Source organism: Salvelinus fontinalis, chromosome 10 (assembly GCF_029448725.1).
Source record: "Salvelinus fontinalis isolate EN_2023a chromosome 10, ASM2944872v1, whole genome shotgun sequence".
Taxonomy (NCBI): domain Eukaryota; kingdom Metazoa; phylum Chordata; class Actinopteri; order Salmoniformes; family Salmonidae; genus Salvelinus; species Salvelinus fontinalis.
The window spans coordinates 49,823,563-49,842,432 of record NC_074674.1 but is presented as its reverse complement, the minus strand read 5'-3'; the positions used below and the strand labels follow the sequence as shown (position 1 = coordinate 49,842,432).

Sequence of the window (18,870 nt, the reverse complement as noted above, 5' to 3'; positions counted from 1 at the left end):
CTGTGTCTCAAGACATCACCTGTGTCTCAATACATCACCTGTGTCTCAAGACATCACCTGTGTCTCAAGACATCACCTGTGTCTCAAGACATCACCTGTGTCTCAAGACATCACCTGTGTCTCAATACATCACCTGTGTCTCAAGACATCACCTGTGTCTCAATACATCACCTGTGTCTCAAGACATCACCTGTGTTTCAAGACATCACCTGTGTCTCAATACATCACCTGTGTCTCAAGACATAACCTGTGTTTCAAGACATCACCTGTGTCTCAATACATCACCTGTGTCTCAAGACATCACCTGTGTCTCAAGACATCACCTGTGTCTCAATACATCACCTGTGTCTCAAGACATCACCTGTGTTTCAAGACATCACCTGTGTCTCAATACATCACCTGTGTCTCAAGACAACACCTGTGTCTCAAGACATCACCTGTGTCTCAAGACATCACCTGTGTCTCAATACATCACCTGTGTCTCAATACATCACCTGTGTCTCAAGACATCACCTGTGTCTCAATACATCACCTGTGTCTCAATACATCACCTGTGTCTCAATACATCACCTGTGTCTCAAGACATCACCTGTGTCTCAATACATCACCTGTGTCTCAAGACATCACCTGTGTTTCAAGACATCACCTGTGTCTCAATACATCACCTGTGTCTCAAGACATCACCTGTGTCTCAAGACATCACCTGTGTCTCAATACATCACCTGTGTCTCAAGACATCACCTGTGTTTCAAGACATCACCTGTGTTTCAAGACATCACCTGTGTCTCAATACATCACCTGTGTCTCAAGACATCACCTGTGTCTCAAGACATCACCTGTGTCTCAATACATCACCTGTGTCTCAAGACATCACCTGTGTTTCAAGACATCACCTGTGTCTCAAGACATCACCTGTGTCTCAAGACATCACCTGTGTCTCAAGACACGGTGATGGCTGGGAATGTATAAACACATCTATGTTTCTTTGAAGCCCAAACAGTCTGTGTGTTTTTGTTTCGCTATCCTTTAGGGTACCAGAAGTTCTCACAAGGACAGTAAAATAACTCAAATTCAGATAAGTGGGGACATTTTGCTGGTCCCCACGAGGGAAAATTCTATTTTAGGCTTAGGGGTTAAGTTTAGGGTTACAATTAGGGTTAGGAGTTAGGGTCAGGGATAGTTTTACGGTCAGGGATAGTTTTACGGTCAGGGATAGTTTTAGGGTCAGGGATAGTTTTAGGGTCAGGGATAGTTTTAGGGTCAGGGATAGTTTTAGGGTCAGGGATAGTTTTAGGGTCAGGTATAGTTTTAGGGTCAGGGATAGTTTTAGGGTCAGGGATAGTTTTAGGGTCAGGGATAGTTTTAGGGTCAGGGATAGTTTTAGGGTCAGGTATAGTTTTAGGGTCAGGGTTAGTTTTAGGGTCAGGGATAGTTTTAGGGTCAGGGATAGTTTTAGGGTCAGGTATAGTTTTAGGGTCAGGGATAGTTTTAGGGTCAGGTATAGTTTTAGGGTCAGGGATAGTTTTAGGGTCAGGGATAGTTTTAGGGTCAGGGTTAGTTTTAGGGTCAGGGATAGTTTTAGGGTCAGGTATAGTTTTAGGGTCAGGGTTAGTTTTAGGGACAGGGATAGTTTTAGGGTCAGGGATAGTTTTAGGGTCAGGTATAGTTTTAGGGTCAGGGATAGTTTTAGGGTCAGGTATAGTTTTAGGGTCAGGGATAGTTTTAGGGTCAGGGATAGTTTTAGGGTCAGGGTTAGTTTTAGGGTCAGGGATAGTTTTAGGGTCAGGTATAGTTTTAGGGTCAGGGATAGTTTTAGGGTCAGGTATAGTTTTAGGGTCAGGGATAGTTTTAGGGTCAGGGTTAGTTTTAGGGTCAGGGATAGTTTTAGGGTCAGGGTTAGTTTTAGGGTCAGGGATAGTTTTAGGGTCAGGGATAGTTTTAGGGTCAGGGATAGTTTTAGGGTCAGGGATAGTTTTAGGGTCAGGGATAGTTTTAGGGTCAGGTATAGTTTTAGGGTCAGGGATAGTTTTACGGTCAGGGATAGTTTTAGGGTCAGGGTTAGTTTTAGGGTCAGGGATAGTTTTAGGGTCAGGGATAGTTTTAGGGTCAGGTATAGTTTTAGGGTCAGGGTTAGTTTTAGGGTCAGGGATAGTTTTAGGGTCAGGTATAGTTTTAGGGTCAGGGATAGTTTTAGGGTCAGGGATAGTTTTAGGGTCAGGGTTAGTTTTAGGGTCAGGGATAGTTTTAGGGTCAGGTATAGTTTTAGGGTCAGGGTTAGTTTTAGGGTCAGGGATAGTTTTAGGGTCAGGGATAGTTTTAGGGTCAGGGTTAGTTTTAGGGTCAGGGATAGTTTTAGGGTCAGGGATAGTTTTAGGGTCAGGGATAGTTTTAGGGTCAGGGATAGTTTTAGGGTCAGGGTTAGTTTTAGGGTCAGGGATAGTTTTAGGGTCAGGTATAGTTTTAGGGTCAGGGATAGTTTTAGGGTCAGGGATAGTTTTAGGGTCAGGTATAGTTTTAGGGTCAGGGATAGTTTTAGGGTCAGGGATAGTTTTAGGGTCAGGGATAGTTTTAGGGTCAGGGATAGTTTTAGGGTCAGGTATAGTTTTAGGGTCAGGGATAGTTTTACGGTCAGGGATAGTTTTAGGGTCAGGGTTAGTTTTAGGGTCAGGGATAGTTTTAGGGTCAGGGATAGTTTTAGGGTCAGGGATAGTTTTAGGGTCAGGGATAGTTTTAGGGTCAGGGATAGTTTTAGGGTCAGGGATAGTTTTAGGGTCAGGCATAGTTTTAGGGTCAGGGATAGTTTTAGGGTCAGGGATAGTTTTAGGGTCAGGTATAGTTTTAGGGTCAGGGATAGTTTTAGGGTCAGGGATAGTTTTAGGGTCAGGGATAGTTTTAGGGTCAGGGATAGTTTTAGGGTCAGGGATAGTTTTAGGGTCAGGGATAGTTTTAGGGTCAGGGATAGTTTTAGGGTCAGGTATAGTTTTAGGGTCAGGGTTAGTTTTAGGGTCAGGTATAGTTTTAGGGTCAGGGATAGTTTTAGGGTCAGGGATAGTTTTAGGGTCAGGAATAGTTTTAGGGTCAGGTATAGTTTTAGGGTCAGGGATAGTTTTAGGGTCAGGGTTAGTTTTAGGGTCAGGGATAGTTTTAGGGTCAGGGATAGTTTTAGGGTCAGGTATAGTTTTAGGGTCAGGGATAGTTTTAGGGTCAGGTATAGTTTTAGGGTCAGGGATAGTTTTAGGGTCAGGGATAGTTTTAGGGTCAGGGTTAGTTTTAGGGTCAGGGATAGTTTTAGGGTCAGGTATAGTTTTAGGGTCAGGGATAGTTTTAGGGTCAGGTATAGTTTTAGGGTCAGGGATAGTTTTAGGGTCAGGGATAGTTTTAGGGTCAGGGTTAGTTTTAGGGTCAGGGATAGTTTTAGGGTCAGGGATAGTTTTAGGGTCAGGGATAGTTTTAGGGTCAGGTATAGTTTTAGGGTCAGGGATAGTTTTAGGGTCAGGGATAGTTTTAGGGTCAGGTATAGTTTTAGGGTCAGGGTTAGTTTTAGGGTCAGGTATAGTTTTAGGGTCAGGGATAGTTTTAGGGTCAGGGTTAGTTTTAGGGTCAGGGATAGTTTTAGGGTCAGGGATAGTTTTAGGGTCAGGGATAGTTTTAGGGGTCAAGTTTAGGTTAGGGTTAGGGAGTTTTTGGGGTCAAGTTTAGGTTAGGGTTAGGTTAAGGAAAATAGGATTTTGAATGAAAATGTTTTTTCGGTTCCCACGAGGACAGTGTGTGTGTACCTGTAGAGCTGACACCATTCTCCGTGTCTCCTGCATCTCTCTCTCCAGGCTCTCAGTCAGAGGACTCTCCCAACATGCCTTAGCTACACACACACACACACACACACACACACACACACACACACACACACACACACACACACACACACACACACACACACACACACACACACACAGCAATGGGGAGAGAAATATTTCACAGTTAATGTTGAAGTCTGTGTGACTTTATTAAGCCATCTTATCTTAATGAATCTATTAAATCATATTGAATCGTAATGAATCGATGGAATCTTACTGAATATATTGAATCTTACTGAATCATATTCATCCTGATGAATCATATTGAATCTATTGAATATTCATTGCTGCATATTTACCTGACTCTGATGTCTGGCCCAGCGAGGCAGCCTGACACTAACCTAACCTGTGCACTGCAAAACCTACACTGCCAACTTGTGTGTGTGTGTGTCTTACTGCTTCTCTCTGGTTGGCTTTCCTCCGGCTCTCTGTTGTCTGATTGGCTGGTGGGCGGGGCTCTGGGTGAACTGGGGATATAAACACTTATTACTGACATGGGGGGTGTGTGGTTTGTGCGGTGTGTGTGTGTGTGTGTGTGTGTGTGGTGCAGGGTTTCCGTTACGAAAATGTGGCGCTGGACATTTGGCAGCATTTAAATTTACAGGACATCTGAGACATTTCTCGGAGCCATATGTCTTGGGGGCGTAACCCAGGGGTGTCAAACTCATTCCACGGAGGGCCTAGTGTCTGCAGGTTTTTGGTTTTTCCTTTCAGTAAAGCCCAAGACAACCAGGTGTGGGGAGTTCCTAACTAATTAGTGATGTTAATTCATCAATCAAGTACAAGGCAGGAGCGAAAACCCGCAGACACTCGGCCCCCCGTGGAATGAGTTTGACACCTGTGGCGTAACCCATTAGCAGTGGTGGAAAAGTACCCAGTTGTCATACTTGAGTAAAAGTATAGTTACCTTAACAGAACGTTACTCAAGTAAAAGTAACACGGTAAAATACTGCTTGAGGAAAAGTCTAAAAGTATTTGGTTCTAAATATATGTAACTATCAAAAGTAAATGTAATTGATCAAATATATAAATCATTTCAAATTCCTTATTCAAAGCAAACCAGACTGCACAATTTTCTTGTTTTTAAAATGTATGGATAGCCAGGGGTCCACAATACCGCTCAGACATCATTTACAAACACTGCATGTCTGTTTAGTGAGTCCTCCAGATCAGAGGCAGTAGGGATGACCAGGGATGTTCTCTGTTTAGTGAGTCCTCCAGATCAGAGGCAGTAGGGATGACCAGGGATGTTCTCTGTTTAGTGAGTCCTCCAGATCAGAGGCAGTAGGGATGACCAGGGATGTTCTCTGTTTAGTGAGTCCTCCAGATCAGAGGCAGTAGGGATGACCAGGGATGTTCTCTGTTTAGTGAGTCCTCCAGATCAGAGGCAGTAGGGATGACCAGGGGTGTTCTCTGTTTAGTGAGTCCTCCAGATCAGAGGCAGTAGGGATGACCAGGGGTGTTCTCTGTTTAGTGAGTCCTCCAGATCAGAGGCAGTAGGGATGACCAGGGATGTTCTCTGTTTAGTGAGTCCTCCAGGTCAGAGGCAGTGGGGATGACCAGGGATGTTCTCTGTTTAGTGAGTCCTCCAGATCAGAGGCAGTAGGGATGACCAGGGATGTTCTCTGTTTAGTGAGTCCTCCAGATCAGAGGCAGTAGGGATGACCAGGGATGTTCTCTGTTTAGTGAGTCCTCCAGATCAGAGGCAGTAGGGAGGACCAGGGATGTTCTCTGTTTAGTGAGGCCTCCAGATCAGAGGCAGTAGAGATGACCAGGGATGTTCTCTGTTTAGTGAGTCCTCCAGATCAGAGGCAGTAGGGATGACCAGGGATGTTCTCTGTTTAGTGAGTCCTCCAGATCAGAGGCAGTAGGGATGACCAGGGATGTTCTCTGTTTAGTGAGTCCTCCAGATCAGAGGCAGTAGGGAGGACCAGGGATGTTCTCTGTTTAGTGAGTCCTCCAGATCAGAGGCAGTAGAGATGACCAGGGATGTTCTCTGTTTAGTGAGTCCTCCAGATCAGAGGCAGTAGGGATGACCAGGGATGTTCTCTGTTTAGTGAATCCTCCAGATCAGAGGCAGTAGGGAGGACCAGGGATGTTCTCTGTTTAGTGAGTCCTCCAGATCAGAGGCAGTAGGGATGACCAGGGATGTTCTCTGTTTAGTGAGTCCTCCAGATCAGAGGCAGTAGAGATGACCAGGGATGTTCTCTGTTTAGTGAGTCCTCCAGATCAGAGGCAGTAGGGATGACCAGGGATGTTCTCTGTTTAGTGAGTCCTCCAGATCAGAGGCAGTAGGGATGACCAGGGATGTTCTCTGTTTAGTGAGTCCTCCAGATCAGAGGCAGTAGGGAGGACCAGGGAAGTTCTCTGTTTAGTGAGTCCTCCAGATCAGAGGCAGTAGAGATGACCAGGGATGTTCTCTGTTTAGTGAGTCCTCCAGATCAGAGGCAGTAGGGATGACCAGGGATGTTCTCTGTTTAGTGAGTCCTCCAGATCAGAGGCAGTAGGGATGACCAGGGATGTTCTCTGTTTAGTGAGTCCTCCAGATCAGAGGCAGTAGGGATGACCAGGGATGTTCTCTGTTTAGTGAGTCCTCCAGATCAGAGGCAGTAGGGAGGACCAGGGTTGTTCTCTGTTTAGTGAGTCCTCCAGATCAGAGGCAGTAGAGATGACCAGGGATGTTCTCTGTTTAGTGAGTCCTCCAGATCAGAGGCAGTAGGGATGACCAGGGATGTTCTCTGTTTAGTGAGTCCTCCAGATCAGAGGCAGTAGGGAGGACCAGGGATGTTCTCTGTTTAGTGAGTCCTCCAGATCAGAGGCAGTAGGGAGGACCAGGGATGTTCTCTGTTTAGTGAGTCCTCCAGATCAGAGGCAGTAGAGATGACCAGGGATGTTCTCTGTTTAGTGAGTCCTCCAGATCAGAGGCAGTAGGGATGACCAGGGATGTTATCTGTTTAGTGAGTCCTCCAGATCAGAGGCAGTAGGGATGACTAGGGATGTTCTCTGTTTAGTAAGTCCTCCAGATCAGAGGCAGTAGGGATGACCAGGGATGTTCTCTGTTTAGTGAGTCCTCCAGATCAGAGGCAGTAGGGATGACCAGGGGTGTTCTCTGTTTAGTGAGTCCTCCAGATCAGAGGCAGTAGGGATGACCAGGGATGTTCTCTGTTTAGTGAGTCCTCCAGGTCAGAGGCAGTGGGGATGACCAGGGATGTTCTCTGTTTAGTGAGTCCTCCAGATCAGAGGCAGTAGGGATGACCAGGGATGTTCTCTGTTTAGTGAGTCCTCCAGATCAGAGGCAGTAGGGATGACCAGGGATGTTCTCTGTTTAGTGAGTCCTCCAGATCAGAGGCAGTAGGGAGGACCAGGGATGTTCTCTGTTTAGTGAGTCCTCCAGATCAGAGGCAGTAGAGATGACCAGGGATGTTCTCTGTTTAGTGAGTCCTCCAGATCAGAGGCAGTAGGGATGACCAGGGATGTTATCTGTTTAGTGAGTCCTCCAGATCAGAGGCAGTAGGGATGACTAGGGATGTTCTCTGTTTAGCGAGTCCTCCAGATCAGAGGCAGTAGGGATGACCAGGGATGTTCTCTGTTTAGCGAGTCCTCCAGATCAGAGGCAGTAGGGATGACCAGGGATGTTCTCTGTTTAGTGAGTCCTCCAGATCAGAGGCAGTAGGGATGACCAGGGATGTTCTCTGTTTAGTGAGTCCTCCAGATCAGAGGCAGTAGGGAGGACCAGGGATGTTCTCTGTTTAGTGAGTCCTCCAGATCAGAGGCAGTAGGGATGACCAGGGATGTTCTCTGTTTAGTGAGTCCTCCAGATCAGAGGCAGTAGGGATGACTAGGGATGTTCTCTGTTTAGCGAGTCCTCCAGATCAGAGGCAGTAGGGATGACCAGGGATGTTCTCTGTTTAGCGAGTCCTCCAGATCAGAGGCAGTAGGGATGACCAGGGGTGTTCTCTGTTTAGTGAGTCCTCCAGATCAGAGGCAGTAGGGATGACCAGGGATGTTCTCTGTTTAGTGAGTCCTCCAGGTCAGAGGCAGTGGGGATGACCAGGGATGTTCTCTGTTTAGTGAGTCCTCCAGATCAGAGGCAGTAGGGATGACCAGGGATGTTCTCTGTTTAGTGAGTCCTCCAGATCAGAGGCAGTAGGGATGACCAGGGATGTTCTCTGTTTAGTGAGTCCTCCAGATCAGAGGCAGTAGGGAGGACCAGGGATGTTCTCTGTTTAGTGAGTCCTCCAGATCAGAGGCAGTAGAGATGACCAGGGATGTTCTCTGTTTAGTGAGTCCTCCAGATCAGAGGCAGTAGGGATGACCAGGGATGTTCTCTGTTTAGTGAGTCCTCCAGAACAGAGGCAGTAGGGAGGACCAGGGATGTTCTCTGTTTAGTGAGTCCTCCAGATCAGAGGCAGTAGGGATGACCAGGGATGTTCTCTGTTTAGTGAGTCTGCCAGATCAGAGGCAGTAGGGATAACCAGGGATGTTCTCTGTTTAGTGAGTCCTCCAGATCAGAGGCAGTAGGGATGACCAGGGATGTTCTCTGTTTAGTGAGTCCTCCAGATCAGAGGCAGTAGGGATGACCAGGGATGTTCTCTGTTTAGTGAGTCCTCCAGATCAGAGGCAGTAGGGATGACCAGGGATGTTCTCTGTTTAGTGAGTCCTCCAGATCAGAGGCAGTAGGGATGACCTGGGATGTTCTCTGTTTAGTGAGTCCACCAGATCAGAGGCAGTAGGGATGACCAGGGATGTTCTCTGGTTAGTGAGTCCTCCAGATCAGAGGCAGTAGGGATGACCAGGGATGTTCTCTGTTTAGTGAGTCCTCCAGATCAGAGACAGTAGGGATGACCAGGGATGTTCTCTGTTTAGTGAGTCCGCCAGATCAGAGGCAGTAGGGATGACCAGGGATGTTCTCTGTTTAGTGAGTCCTCCAGATCAGAGGCAGTAGGGATGACCAGGGATGTTCTCTGTTTAGTGAGTCCTCCAGATCAGAGGCAGCAGGGATGACCAGGGATGTTCTCTGTTTAGTGAGTCCTCCAGATCAGAGGCAGTAGGGATGACCAGGGATGTTCTCTGTTTAGTGAGTCCTCCAGATCAGAGGCCGTAGAGATGACCAGGGATGTTCTCTGTTTAGCGAGTCCTCCAGATCAGAGGCAGTAGGGATGACCAGGGATGTTCTCTGTTTAGCGAGTCCTCCAGATCAGAGGCAGTAGGGATGACCAGGGATGTTCTCTGTTTAGTGAGTCCTCCAGATCAGAGGCAGTAGGGAGGACCAGGGATGTTCTCTGTTTAGTGAGTCCTCCAGATCAGAGGCAGTAGGGATGACCAGGGATGTTCTCTGTTTAGTGAGTCTGCCAGATCAGAGGCAGTAGGGATAACCAGGGATGTTCTCTGTTTAGTGAGTCCTCCAGATCAGAGGCAGTAGGGATGACCAGGGATGTTCTCTGTTTAGTGAGTCCTCCAGATCAGAGGCAGTAGGGATGACCAGGGATGTTCTCTGTTTAGTGAGTCCTCCAGATCAGAGGCAGTAGGGATGACCAGGGATGTTCTCTGTTTAGTGAGTCCTCCAGATCAGAGGCAGTAGGGATGACCTGGGATGTTCTCTGTTTAGTGAGTCCACCAGATCAGAGGCAGTAGGGATGACCAGGGATGTTCTCTGGTTAGTGAGTCCTCCAGATCAGAGGCAGTAGGGATGACCAGGGATGTTCTCTGTTTAGTGAGTCCTCCAGATCAGAGACAGTAGGGATGACCAGGGATGTTCTCTGTTTAGTGAGTCCGCCAGATCAGAGGCAGTAGGGATGACCAGGGATGTTCTCTGTTTAGTGAGTCCTCCAGATCAGAGGCAGTAGGGATGACCAGGGATGTTCTCTGTTTAGTGAGTCCTCCAGATCAGAGGCAGCAGGGATGACCAGGGATGTTCTCTGTTTAGTGAGTCCTCCAGATCAGAGGCAGTAGGGATGACCAGGGATGTTCTCTGTTTAGTGAGTCCTCCAGATCAGAGGCAGTAGGGATGACCAGGGATGTTCTCTGTCTAGTGAGTCTAAACAGAGAACCCTAACCCTAACCCTGACCTTAAGATCACTGACATGAAGATTTCACCTCGCAAAAGTTATGAAATACTACTTAGGCTAGTATCAAACTTTGCTGTGTGTGTGGGGGCGGGGGGGGGGGGGGGATATATGAGTGTGGGGTGGTATGAGTGTGTGGGGGATATGAGTGTGGGGGGGTATGAGTGTGGGGGGATATGAGTGTGTGGGGGATATGAGTGTGGGGGGGTATGAGTGTGGGGGGATATGAGTGTGTGGGGGATATGAGTGTGTGGGGATATGAGTGTGGGGGGATATGAGTGTGTGGGGGGATATGAGTGTGGGGGGATATGAGTGTGGGGGGATATGAGTGTGGGGTGGTATGAGTGTGTGGGGGGATATGAGTGTGGGGGGTTTGAGTGTGGGGGGATATGAGTGTGTGGGGGGGTATGAGTGTGTGGGGGGGTATGAGTGTGGGGGGATATGAGTGTGTGGGGGGATATGAGTGTGGGGGGATATGAGTGTGGGGGGTATGAGTGTGGGGGTATGAGTGTGGGGGGGTATGAGTGTGTGGGGGGATATGAGTGTGTGGGGGGGTATGAGTGTGTGGGGGGGTATGAGTGTGGGGGGATATGAGTGTGGGGGGATATGAGTGTGGGGGGGTATGAGTGTGTGGGGGGATATGAGTGTGGGGGGATATGAGTGTGGGGGGTATATGAGTGTGGGGGATATGAGTGTGGGGGGTATGAGTGTGGGGGGATATGAGTGTGGGGGGATGTGAGTGTGTGGTGGTATGAGTGTGTGGGGGGATATGAGTGTGGGGGGATATGAGTGTGGGGGGGATATGAGTGTGTGGGGGGATATGAGTGTGGGGGATATGAGTGTGTGGGGGGATATGAGTGTGTGGGGATATGAGTGTGTGGGGGGTATGAGTGTGGGGGAGATATGAGTGTGGGGGGGTATGAGTGTGGGGGGTATATGAGTGTGTGGGGGGGTATGAGTGTGGGGGGATATGAGTGTGGGGGGATATGAGTGTGGGGTGGTATGAGTGTGTGGGGGGATATGAGTATGGGGGGATATGACTGTGGGGGGGATATGAGTGTGTGGGGGGATATGAGTGTGGGGGGATATGAGTGTGTGGGGGGATATGAGTGTGTGGGGATATGAGTGTGTGGGGATATGAGTGTGTGGGGGGTATAGGAGTGTGGGGGGATATGAGTGTGGGGGGATATGAGTGTGTGGGAGGATATGAGTGTGGGGGGGATATGAGTGTGGGGGGGTATGAGTGTGGGGGGATATGAGTGTGGGGGGTATGAGTGTGGGGGGGATATGAGTGTGGGGGGATATGAGTGTGTGGGGATATGAGTGTGTGGGGATATGAGTGTGTGGGGGGATATGAGTGTGGGGGGATATGAGTGTGGGGGGTATGAGTGTGGGGGGATATGAGTGTGGGGTGTATGAGTGTGGGGGGATATGAGTGTGGGGGGTATGAGTGTGGGGGGATATGAGTGTGGGGGGATATGAGTGTGTGGGGATATGAGTGTGTGGGGATATGAGTGTGTGGGGGGATATGAGTGTGGGGGGATATGAGTGTGGGGGGATATGAGTGTGGGGGGTATGAGTGTGGGGGGTATGAGTGTGGGGGGTATGAGTGTGGGGGGGTATGAGTGTGGGGGGTATGAGTGTGGGGGGTATGAGTGTGGGGGGATATGAGTGTGGGGGGTATGAGTGTGGGGGGTATGAGTGTGGGGGGTATGAGTGTGGGGGGTATGAGTGTGGGGGTATGAGTGTGGGGGGTATGAGTGTGGGGGGTATGAGTGTGGGGGGTATGAGTGTGGGGGGATATGAGTGTGGGGGGTATAGGAGTGTGGGGGGATATGAGTGTGGGGGGTATGAGTGTGGGGGGTATGAGTGTGGGGGGTATGAGTGTGGGGGGGTATGAGTGTGGGGGGTATGAGTGTGGGGGGTATGAGTGTGGGGGGATATGAGTGTGGGGGGTATGAGTGTGGGGGGATATGAGTGTGGGGGGATATGACTGTGGGGGGATATGAGTGTGTGGGGATACGAGTGTGTGGGGGGATATGAGTGTGGGGGGATATGAGTGTGGGGGGATATGAGTGTGGGGGGATATGAGTGTGTGGGAGGATATGAGTGTGGGGGGGATATGAGTGTGGGGGGGTATGAGTGTGGGGTGGTATGAGTGTGGGGTGGTATGAGTGTGGGGGGATATGAGTGTGGGGGGATATGAGTGTGGGGGGATATGAGTGTTTGGGGGGATATGAGTGTGGGGGGATATGAGTGTGTGGAGGGATATAAGTGTGGGGGGTATGAGTGTGTCGGGGGATATGAGTGTGGGGGATATGAGTGTGGGGGATATGAGTGTGTGGGGGGATATGAGTGTGGGGGGGATATGAGTGTGGGGGGGATATGAGTGTGGGGGGGATATGAGTGTGGGGTGGTATAAGTGTGGGGGGGTATGAGTGTGGGGGGATATGAGTATGTAGGGGGATATGAGTGTGGGGTGGTATGAGTGTGGGGTGGTATAAGTGTGGGGGGGTATGAGTGTGGGGGGATATGAGTGTGTGGGGGGGTATGAGTGTGGGGGATATGAGTGTGGGGGGATATATGAGTGTGTGGGGGGATTTGAGTGTGGGGGGGATATGAGTGTGGGGGGGGTATGAGTGTGGGGGGGTATGAGTGTGGGGGGGTATGAGTGTGTGGGGGGGTATGAGTGTGGGGGGGTATGAGTGTGGGGGGGTATGAGTGTGGGGGGGTATGAGTGTGTGGGGGATATGAGTGTGTGGGGGGGTATAAGTGTGTGGGGGGATATGAGTGTGTGGGGGGATATGAGTGTGTGGGGGGATATGAGTGTGGGGGGATATGAGTGTGTGGGGGGGTATGAGTGTGGGGGGATATGAGTGTGGGGGGATATGAGTGTGTGGGGGGATATGAGTGTGGGGGGATATGAGTGTGTGGGGGGATATGAGTGTGTGGGGGGATATGAGTGTGTGGGGGGATATGAGTGTGTGGGGGGGTATGAGTGTGGGGGGATATGAGTGTGGGGGGATATGAGTGTGTGGGGGGATATGAGTGTGTGGGGGGATATGAGTGTGTGGGGGGATATGAGTGTGGGGGGATATGAGTGTGGGGGGGTATATGAGTGTGGGGGGGATATGAGTGTGGGGGGATATGAGTGTGGGGGGTATATGCGTGTGGGGGATATGAGTGTGGGGGGTATGAGTGTGGGGGGTATATGAGTGTGTGGGGGGGTATGAGTGTGGGGGGATATGAGTGTGGGGGGATATGAGTGTGGGGTGGTATGAGTGTGTGGGGGGATATGAGTGTGGGGGGATATGACTGTGGGGGGGATATGAGTGTGTGGGGGGATATGAGTGTGGGGGGATATGAGTGTGTGGGGGGATATGAGTGTGTGGGGGGATATGAGTGTGGGGGGATATGAGTGTGGGGGGATATGAGTGTGGGGGTATGAGTGTGGGGGGGTATGAGTGTGTGGGGGGATATGAGTGTGTGGGGGGGTATGAGTGTGTGGGGGGGTATGAGTGTGGGGGGATATGAGTGTGGGGGGATATGAGTGTGGGGGGGTATGAGTGTGTGGGGGGATATGAGTGTGGGGGGATATGAGTGTGGGGGGTATATGAGTGTGGGGGATATGAGTGTGGGGGGTATGAGTGTGGGGGGTATATGAGTGTGTGGGGGGGTATGAGTGTGGGGGGATATGAGTGTGGGGGGATATAAGTGTGGGGGGGATATGAGTGTGTGGGGGGATATGAGTGTGGGGGGATATGAGTGTGTGGGGGGATATGAGTGTGTGGGGATATGAGTGTGTGGGGGGTATGAGTGTGGGGGAGATATGAGTGTGGGGGGGTATGAGTGTGGGGGGTATATGAGTGTGTGGGGGGTATGAGTGTGGGGGGATATGAGTGTGGGGGGATATGAGTGTGGGGTGGTATGAGTGTGTGGGGGGATATGAGTATGGGGGGATATGACTGTGGGGGGGATATGAGTGTGTGGGGGGATATGAGTGTGGGGGGATATGAGTGTGTGGGGGGATATGAGTGTGTGGGGTTATGAGTGTGTGGGGATATGAGTGTGGGGGGTATAGGAGTGTGGGGGGATATGAGTGTGGGGGGATATGAGTGTGTGGGAGGATATGATTGTGGGGGGGATATGAGTGTGGGGGGGTATGAGTGTGGGGGGATATGAGTGTGGGGGGTATGAGTGTGGGGGGATATGAGTGTGGGGGGATATGAGTGTGTGGGGATATGAGTGTGTGGGGGATATGAGTGTGTGGGGGATATGAGTGTGGGGGGATATGAGTGTGTGGGGATATGAGTGTGTGGGGGGATATGAGTGTGGGGTGTATGAGTGTGGGGGGATATGAGTGTGGGGGGTATGAGTGTGGGGGGATATGAGTGTGGGGGGGTATGAGTGTGGGGGGTATGAGTGTGGGGGGATATGAGTGTGGGGGGTATGAGTGTGGGGGGTATGAGTGTGGGGGGTATGAGTGTGGGGGTATGAGTGTGGGGGGTATGAGTGTGGGGGGTATGAGTGTGGGGGGATATGAGTGTGGGGGGTATAGGAGTGTGGGGGGATATGAGTGTGGGGGGTATGAGTGTGGGGGGTATGAGTGTGGGGGGTATGAGTGTGGGGGGGTATGAGTGTGGGGGGTATGAGTGTGGGGGGTATGAGTGTGGGGGGATATGAGTGTGGGGGGTATGAGTGTGGGGGGATATGAGTGTGGGGGGATATGACTGTGGGGGGATATGAGTGTGTGGGGATACGAGTGTGTGGGGGGATATGAGTGTGGGGGGATATGAGTGTGTGGGAGGATATGAGTGTGGGGGGGATATGAGTGTGGGGGGGTATGAGTGTGGGGTGGTATGAGTGTGGGGTGGTATGAGTGTGGGGGGATATGAGTGTGGGGGGATATGAGTGTGGGGGGATATGAGTGTTTGGGGGGATATGAGTGTGGGGGGATATGAGTGTGTGGAGGGATATAAGTGTGGGGGGTATGAGTGTGTCGGGGGATATGAGTGTGGGGGATATGAGTGTGGGGGATATGAGTGTGTGGGGGGATATGAGTGTGGGGGGGATATGAGTGTGAGGGGGATATAAGTGTGGGGGGGATATGAGTGTGGGGTGGTATAAGTGTGGGGGGGTATGAGTGTGGGGGGATATGAGTGTGTAGGGGGATATGAGTGTGGGGTGGTATGAGTGTGGGGTGGTATAAGTGTGGGGGGGTATGAGTGTGGGGGGATATGAGTGTGTGGGGGGGTATGAGTGTGGGGGATATGAGTGTGGGGGGATATATGAGTGTGTGGGGGGATTTGAGTGTGGGGGGGATATGAGTGTGGGGGGGTATGAGTGTGGGGGGGTATGAGTGTGGGGGGGTATGAGTGTGTGGGGGGGTATGAGTGTGGGGGGGTATGAGTGTGGGGGGTATGAGTGTGGGGGGGTATGAGTGTGTGGGGGATATGAGTGTGTGGGGGGGTATAAGTGTGTGGGGGGATATGAGTGTGTGGGGGGATATGAGTGTGTGGGGGGATATGAGTGTGTGGGGGGGTATGAGTGTGGGGGGATATGAGTGTGGGGGGATATGAGTGTGTGGGGGGATATGAGTGTGGGGGGATATGAGTGTGTGGGGGGATATGAGTGTGTGGGGGGATATGAGTGTGTGGGGGGATATGAGTGTGTGGGGGGGTATGAGTGTGGGGGGATATGAGTGTGGGGGGATATGAGTGTGTGGGGGGATATGAGTGTGGGGGGATATGAGTGTGGGGGGATATGAGTGTGGGGGGGTATGAGTGTGTGGGGGGATATGAGTGTGGGGGGATATGAGTGTGGGGGGTATATGCGTGTGGGGGATATGAGTGTGGGGGGTATGAGTGTGGGGGGTATATGAGTGTGTGGGGGGGTATGAGTGTGGGGGGATATGAGTGTGGGGGGATATGGGTGTGGGGTGGTATGAGTGTGTGGGGGGATATGAGTGTGGGGGGATATGACTGTGGGGGGGATATGAGTGTGTGGGGGGATATGAGTGTGGGGGGATATGAGTGTGTGGGGGGATATGAGTGTGTGGGGATATGAGTGTGTGGGGGGTATGAGTGTGGGGGGGATATGAGTGTGGGGGGTATATGAGTGTGTGGGGGGGTATGAGTGTGGGGGGGTATGAGTGTGGGGGGATATGAGTGTGGGGGGATATGAGTGTGGGGTGGTATGAGTGTGTGGGGGGATATGAGTATGGGGGGATATGACTGTGGGGGGGATATGAGTGTGTGGGGGGATATGAGTGTGGGGGATATGAGTGTGTGGGGGGATATGAGTGTGTGGGGATATGAGTGTGTGGGGATATGAGTGTGGGGGGTATAGGAGTGTGGGGGGATATGAGTGTGGGGGGATATGAGTGTGTGGGAGGATATGAGTGTGGGGGGGATATGAGTGTGGGGGGGTATGAGTGTGGGGGGATATGAGTGTGGGGGGTATGAGTGTGGGGGGATATGAGTGTGGGGGGATATGAGTGTGTGGGGATATGAGTGTGTGGGGATATGAGTGTGTGGGGGATATGAGTGTGGGGGGATATGAGTGTGTGGGGGGGTATGAGTGTGGGGGGATATGAGTGTGTGGGGTGTATGAGTGTGGGGGGATATGAGTGTGGGGGGTATGAGTGTGGGGGGATATGAGTGTGGGGGGATATGAGTGTGTGGGGATATGAGTGTGTGGGGGGATATGAGTGTGGGGGGATATGAGTGTGGGGGGTATGAGTGTGGGGGGTATGAGTGTGGGGGGTATGAGTGTGGGGGGTATGAGTGTGGGGGGATATGAGTGTGGGGGGTATGAGTGTGGGGGGTATGAGTGTGGGGGGTATGAGTGTGGGGGGATATGAGTGTGGGGGGTATGAGTGTGGGGGGTATGAGTGTGGGGGTATGAGTGTGGGGGTATGAGTGTGGGGGTATGAGTGTGGGGGGTATGAGTGTGGGGGGTATGAGTGTGGGGGGATATGAGTGTGGGGGGTATGAGTGTGGGGGGATATGAGTGTGGGGGGTATGAGTGTGGGGGGTATGAGTGTGGGGGGTATGAGTGTGGGGGGGTATGAGTGTGGGGGGTATGAGTGTGGGGGGGTATGAGTGTGGGGGGTATGAGTGTGGGGGGATATGAGTGTGGGGGGTATGAGTGTGGGGGGATATGAGTGTGGGGGGATATGACTGGGGGGGATATGAGTGTGTGGGGGGATATGAGTGTGGGGGGATATGAGTGTGTGGGGGGATATGAGTGTGTGGGGATATGAGTGTGTGGGGATATGAGTGTGGGGGGTATAGGAGTGTGGGGGGATATGAGTGTGGGGGGATATGAGTGTGTGGGAGGATATGAGTGTGGGGGGGATATGAGTGTGGGGGGTATGAGTGTGGGGGGATATGAGTGTGGGGGGTATGAGTGTGGGGGGATATGAGTGTGGGGGGATATGAGTGTGTGGGGATATGAGTGTGTGGGGATATGAGTGTGTGGGGGGATATGAGTGTGGGGGATATGAGTGTGTGGGGGGATATGAGTGTGGGGGGGATATGAGTGTGGGGGGGATATGAGTGTGGGGGGGATATGAGTGTGGGGTGGTATAAGTGTGGGGGGGTATGAGTGTGGGGGGATATGAGTGTGTAGGGGGATATGAGTGTGGGGTGGTATGAGTGTGGGGTGGTATAAGTGTGGGGGGGTATGAGTGTGGGGGGATATGAGTGTGTGGGGGGGTATGAGTGTGGGGGATATGAGTGTGGGGGGATATATGAGTGTGTGGGGGGATTTGAGTGTGGGGGGGATATGAGTGTGGGGGGGGTATGAGTGTGGGGGGGTATGAGTGTGGGGGGGTATGAGTGTGTGGGGGGGTATGAGTGTGGGGGGGTATGAGTGTGGGGGGGTATGAGTGTGGGGGGGTATGAGTGTGTGGGGGATATGAGTGTGTGGGGGGGTATAAGTGTGTGGGGGGATATGAGTGTGTGGGGGGATATGAGTGTGTGGGGGGATATGAGTGTGGGGGGATATGAGTGTGTGGGGGGGTATGAGTGTGGGAGGATATGAGTGTGGGGGGATATGAGTGTGTGGGGGGATATGAGTGTGTGGGGGATATGAGTGTGTGGGGGGATATGAGTGTGTGGGGGGATATGAGTGTGTGGGGGGATATGAGTGTGTGGGGGGGTATGAGTGTGGGGGGATATGAGTGTGGGGGGATATGAGTGTGTGGGGGGATATGAGTGTGTGGGGGGATATGAGTGTGTGGGGGGATATGAGTGTGGGGGGGTATGAGTGTGGGGGGATATGAGTGTGTGGGGGGATATGAGTGTGGGGTGGTATGAGTGTGGGGGGATATGAGTGTGGGGGGTATGAGTGTGGGGGGATATGAGTGTGGGGTGGTATGAGTGTGGGGGGATATGAGTGTGGGGGGGTATGAGTGTGTGGGGATATGAGTGTGGGGGGGTATGAGTGTGGGGGGGATATGAGTGTGGGGGGTATATGAGTGTGTGGGGGGTAGGAGTGTGGGGGGGATATGAGTGTGGGGGGTATGAGTGTGTGGGGGGGTATGAGTGTGGGGGGATATGAGTGTGGGGGGATATGAGTGTGGGGGGATATGAGTGTGGGGGGGTATGAGTGTGTGGGGGGGTATATGAGTGTGGGGTGGTATGAGTGTGTGGGGGGGTATGTGTGTGTGGGGGGGTATATGAGTGTGTGGGGGGGTATGAGTGTGGGGGATATGAGTGTGGGGGGATATGAGTGTGGGGGGATATGAGTGTGGGGGGATATGAGTGTGGGGGGGTATGAGTGTGGGGGGTATGAGTGTGGGGGGGTATGAGTGTGGGGGGTATGAGTGTGGGGGGTATGAGTGTGGGGGGTATGAGTGTGGAGGGATATGAGTGTGTGGGGGGGTATGAGTGTGGGGGGTATGAGTGTGGGGGGGTATGAGTGTGGGGGGTATGAGTGTGGGGGGC

The 18,870-nt window shown here is 51.7% G+C and overlaps 1 protein-coding gene across 3 annotated transcripts in view; it reads right to left on the bottom strand.

The window, feature by feature from the left end:
• The window catches only part of LOC129864247 (dixin-like), a 180,362-nt gene that overhangs the window by 88,898 nt on the left and 72,594 nt on the right, over positions 1-18,870 (bottom strand). For all 3 annotated transcript variants that reach the window (XM_055936955.1, XM_055936954.1, XM_055936956.1), the window contains 2 exons: positions 4,251-4,321; positions 3,777-3,859 (listed from right to left, as the gene is read on the bottom strand). In XM_055936955.1, the coding sequence (XP_055792930.1) occupies positions 3,777-3,859; positions 4,251-4,321 (154 nt within the window). The remainder of the gene's footprint in view (positions 1-3,776; positions 3,860-4,250; positions 4,322-18,870) is intronic.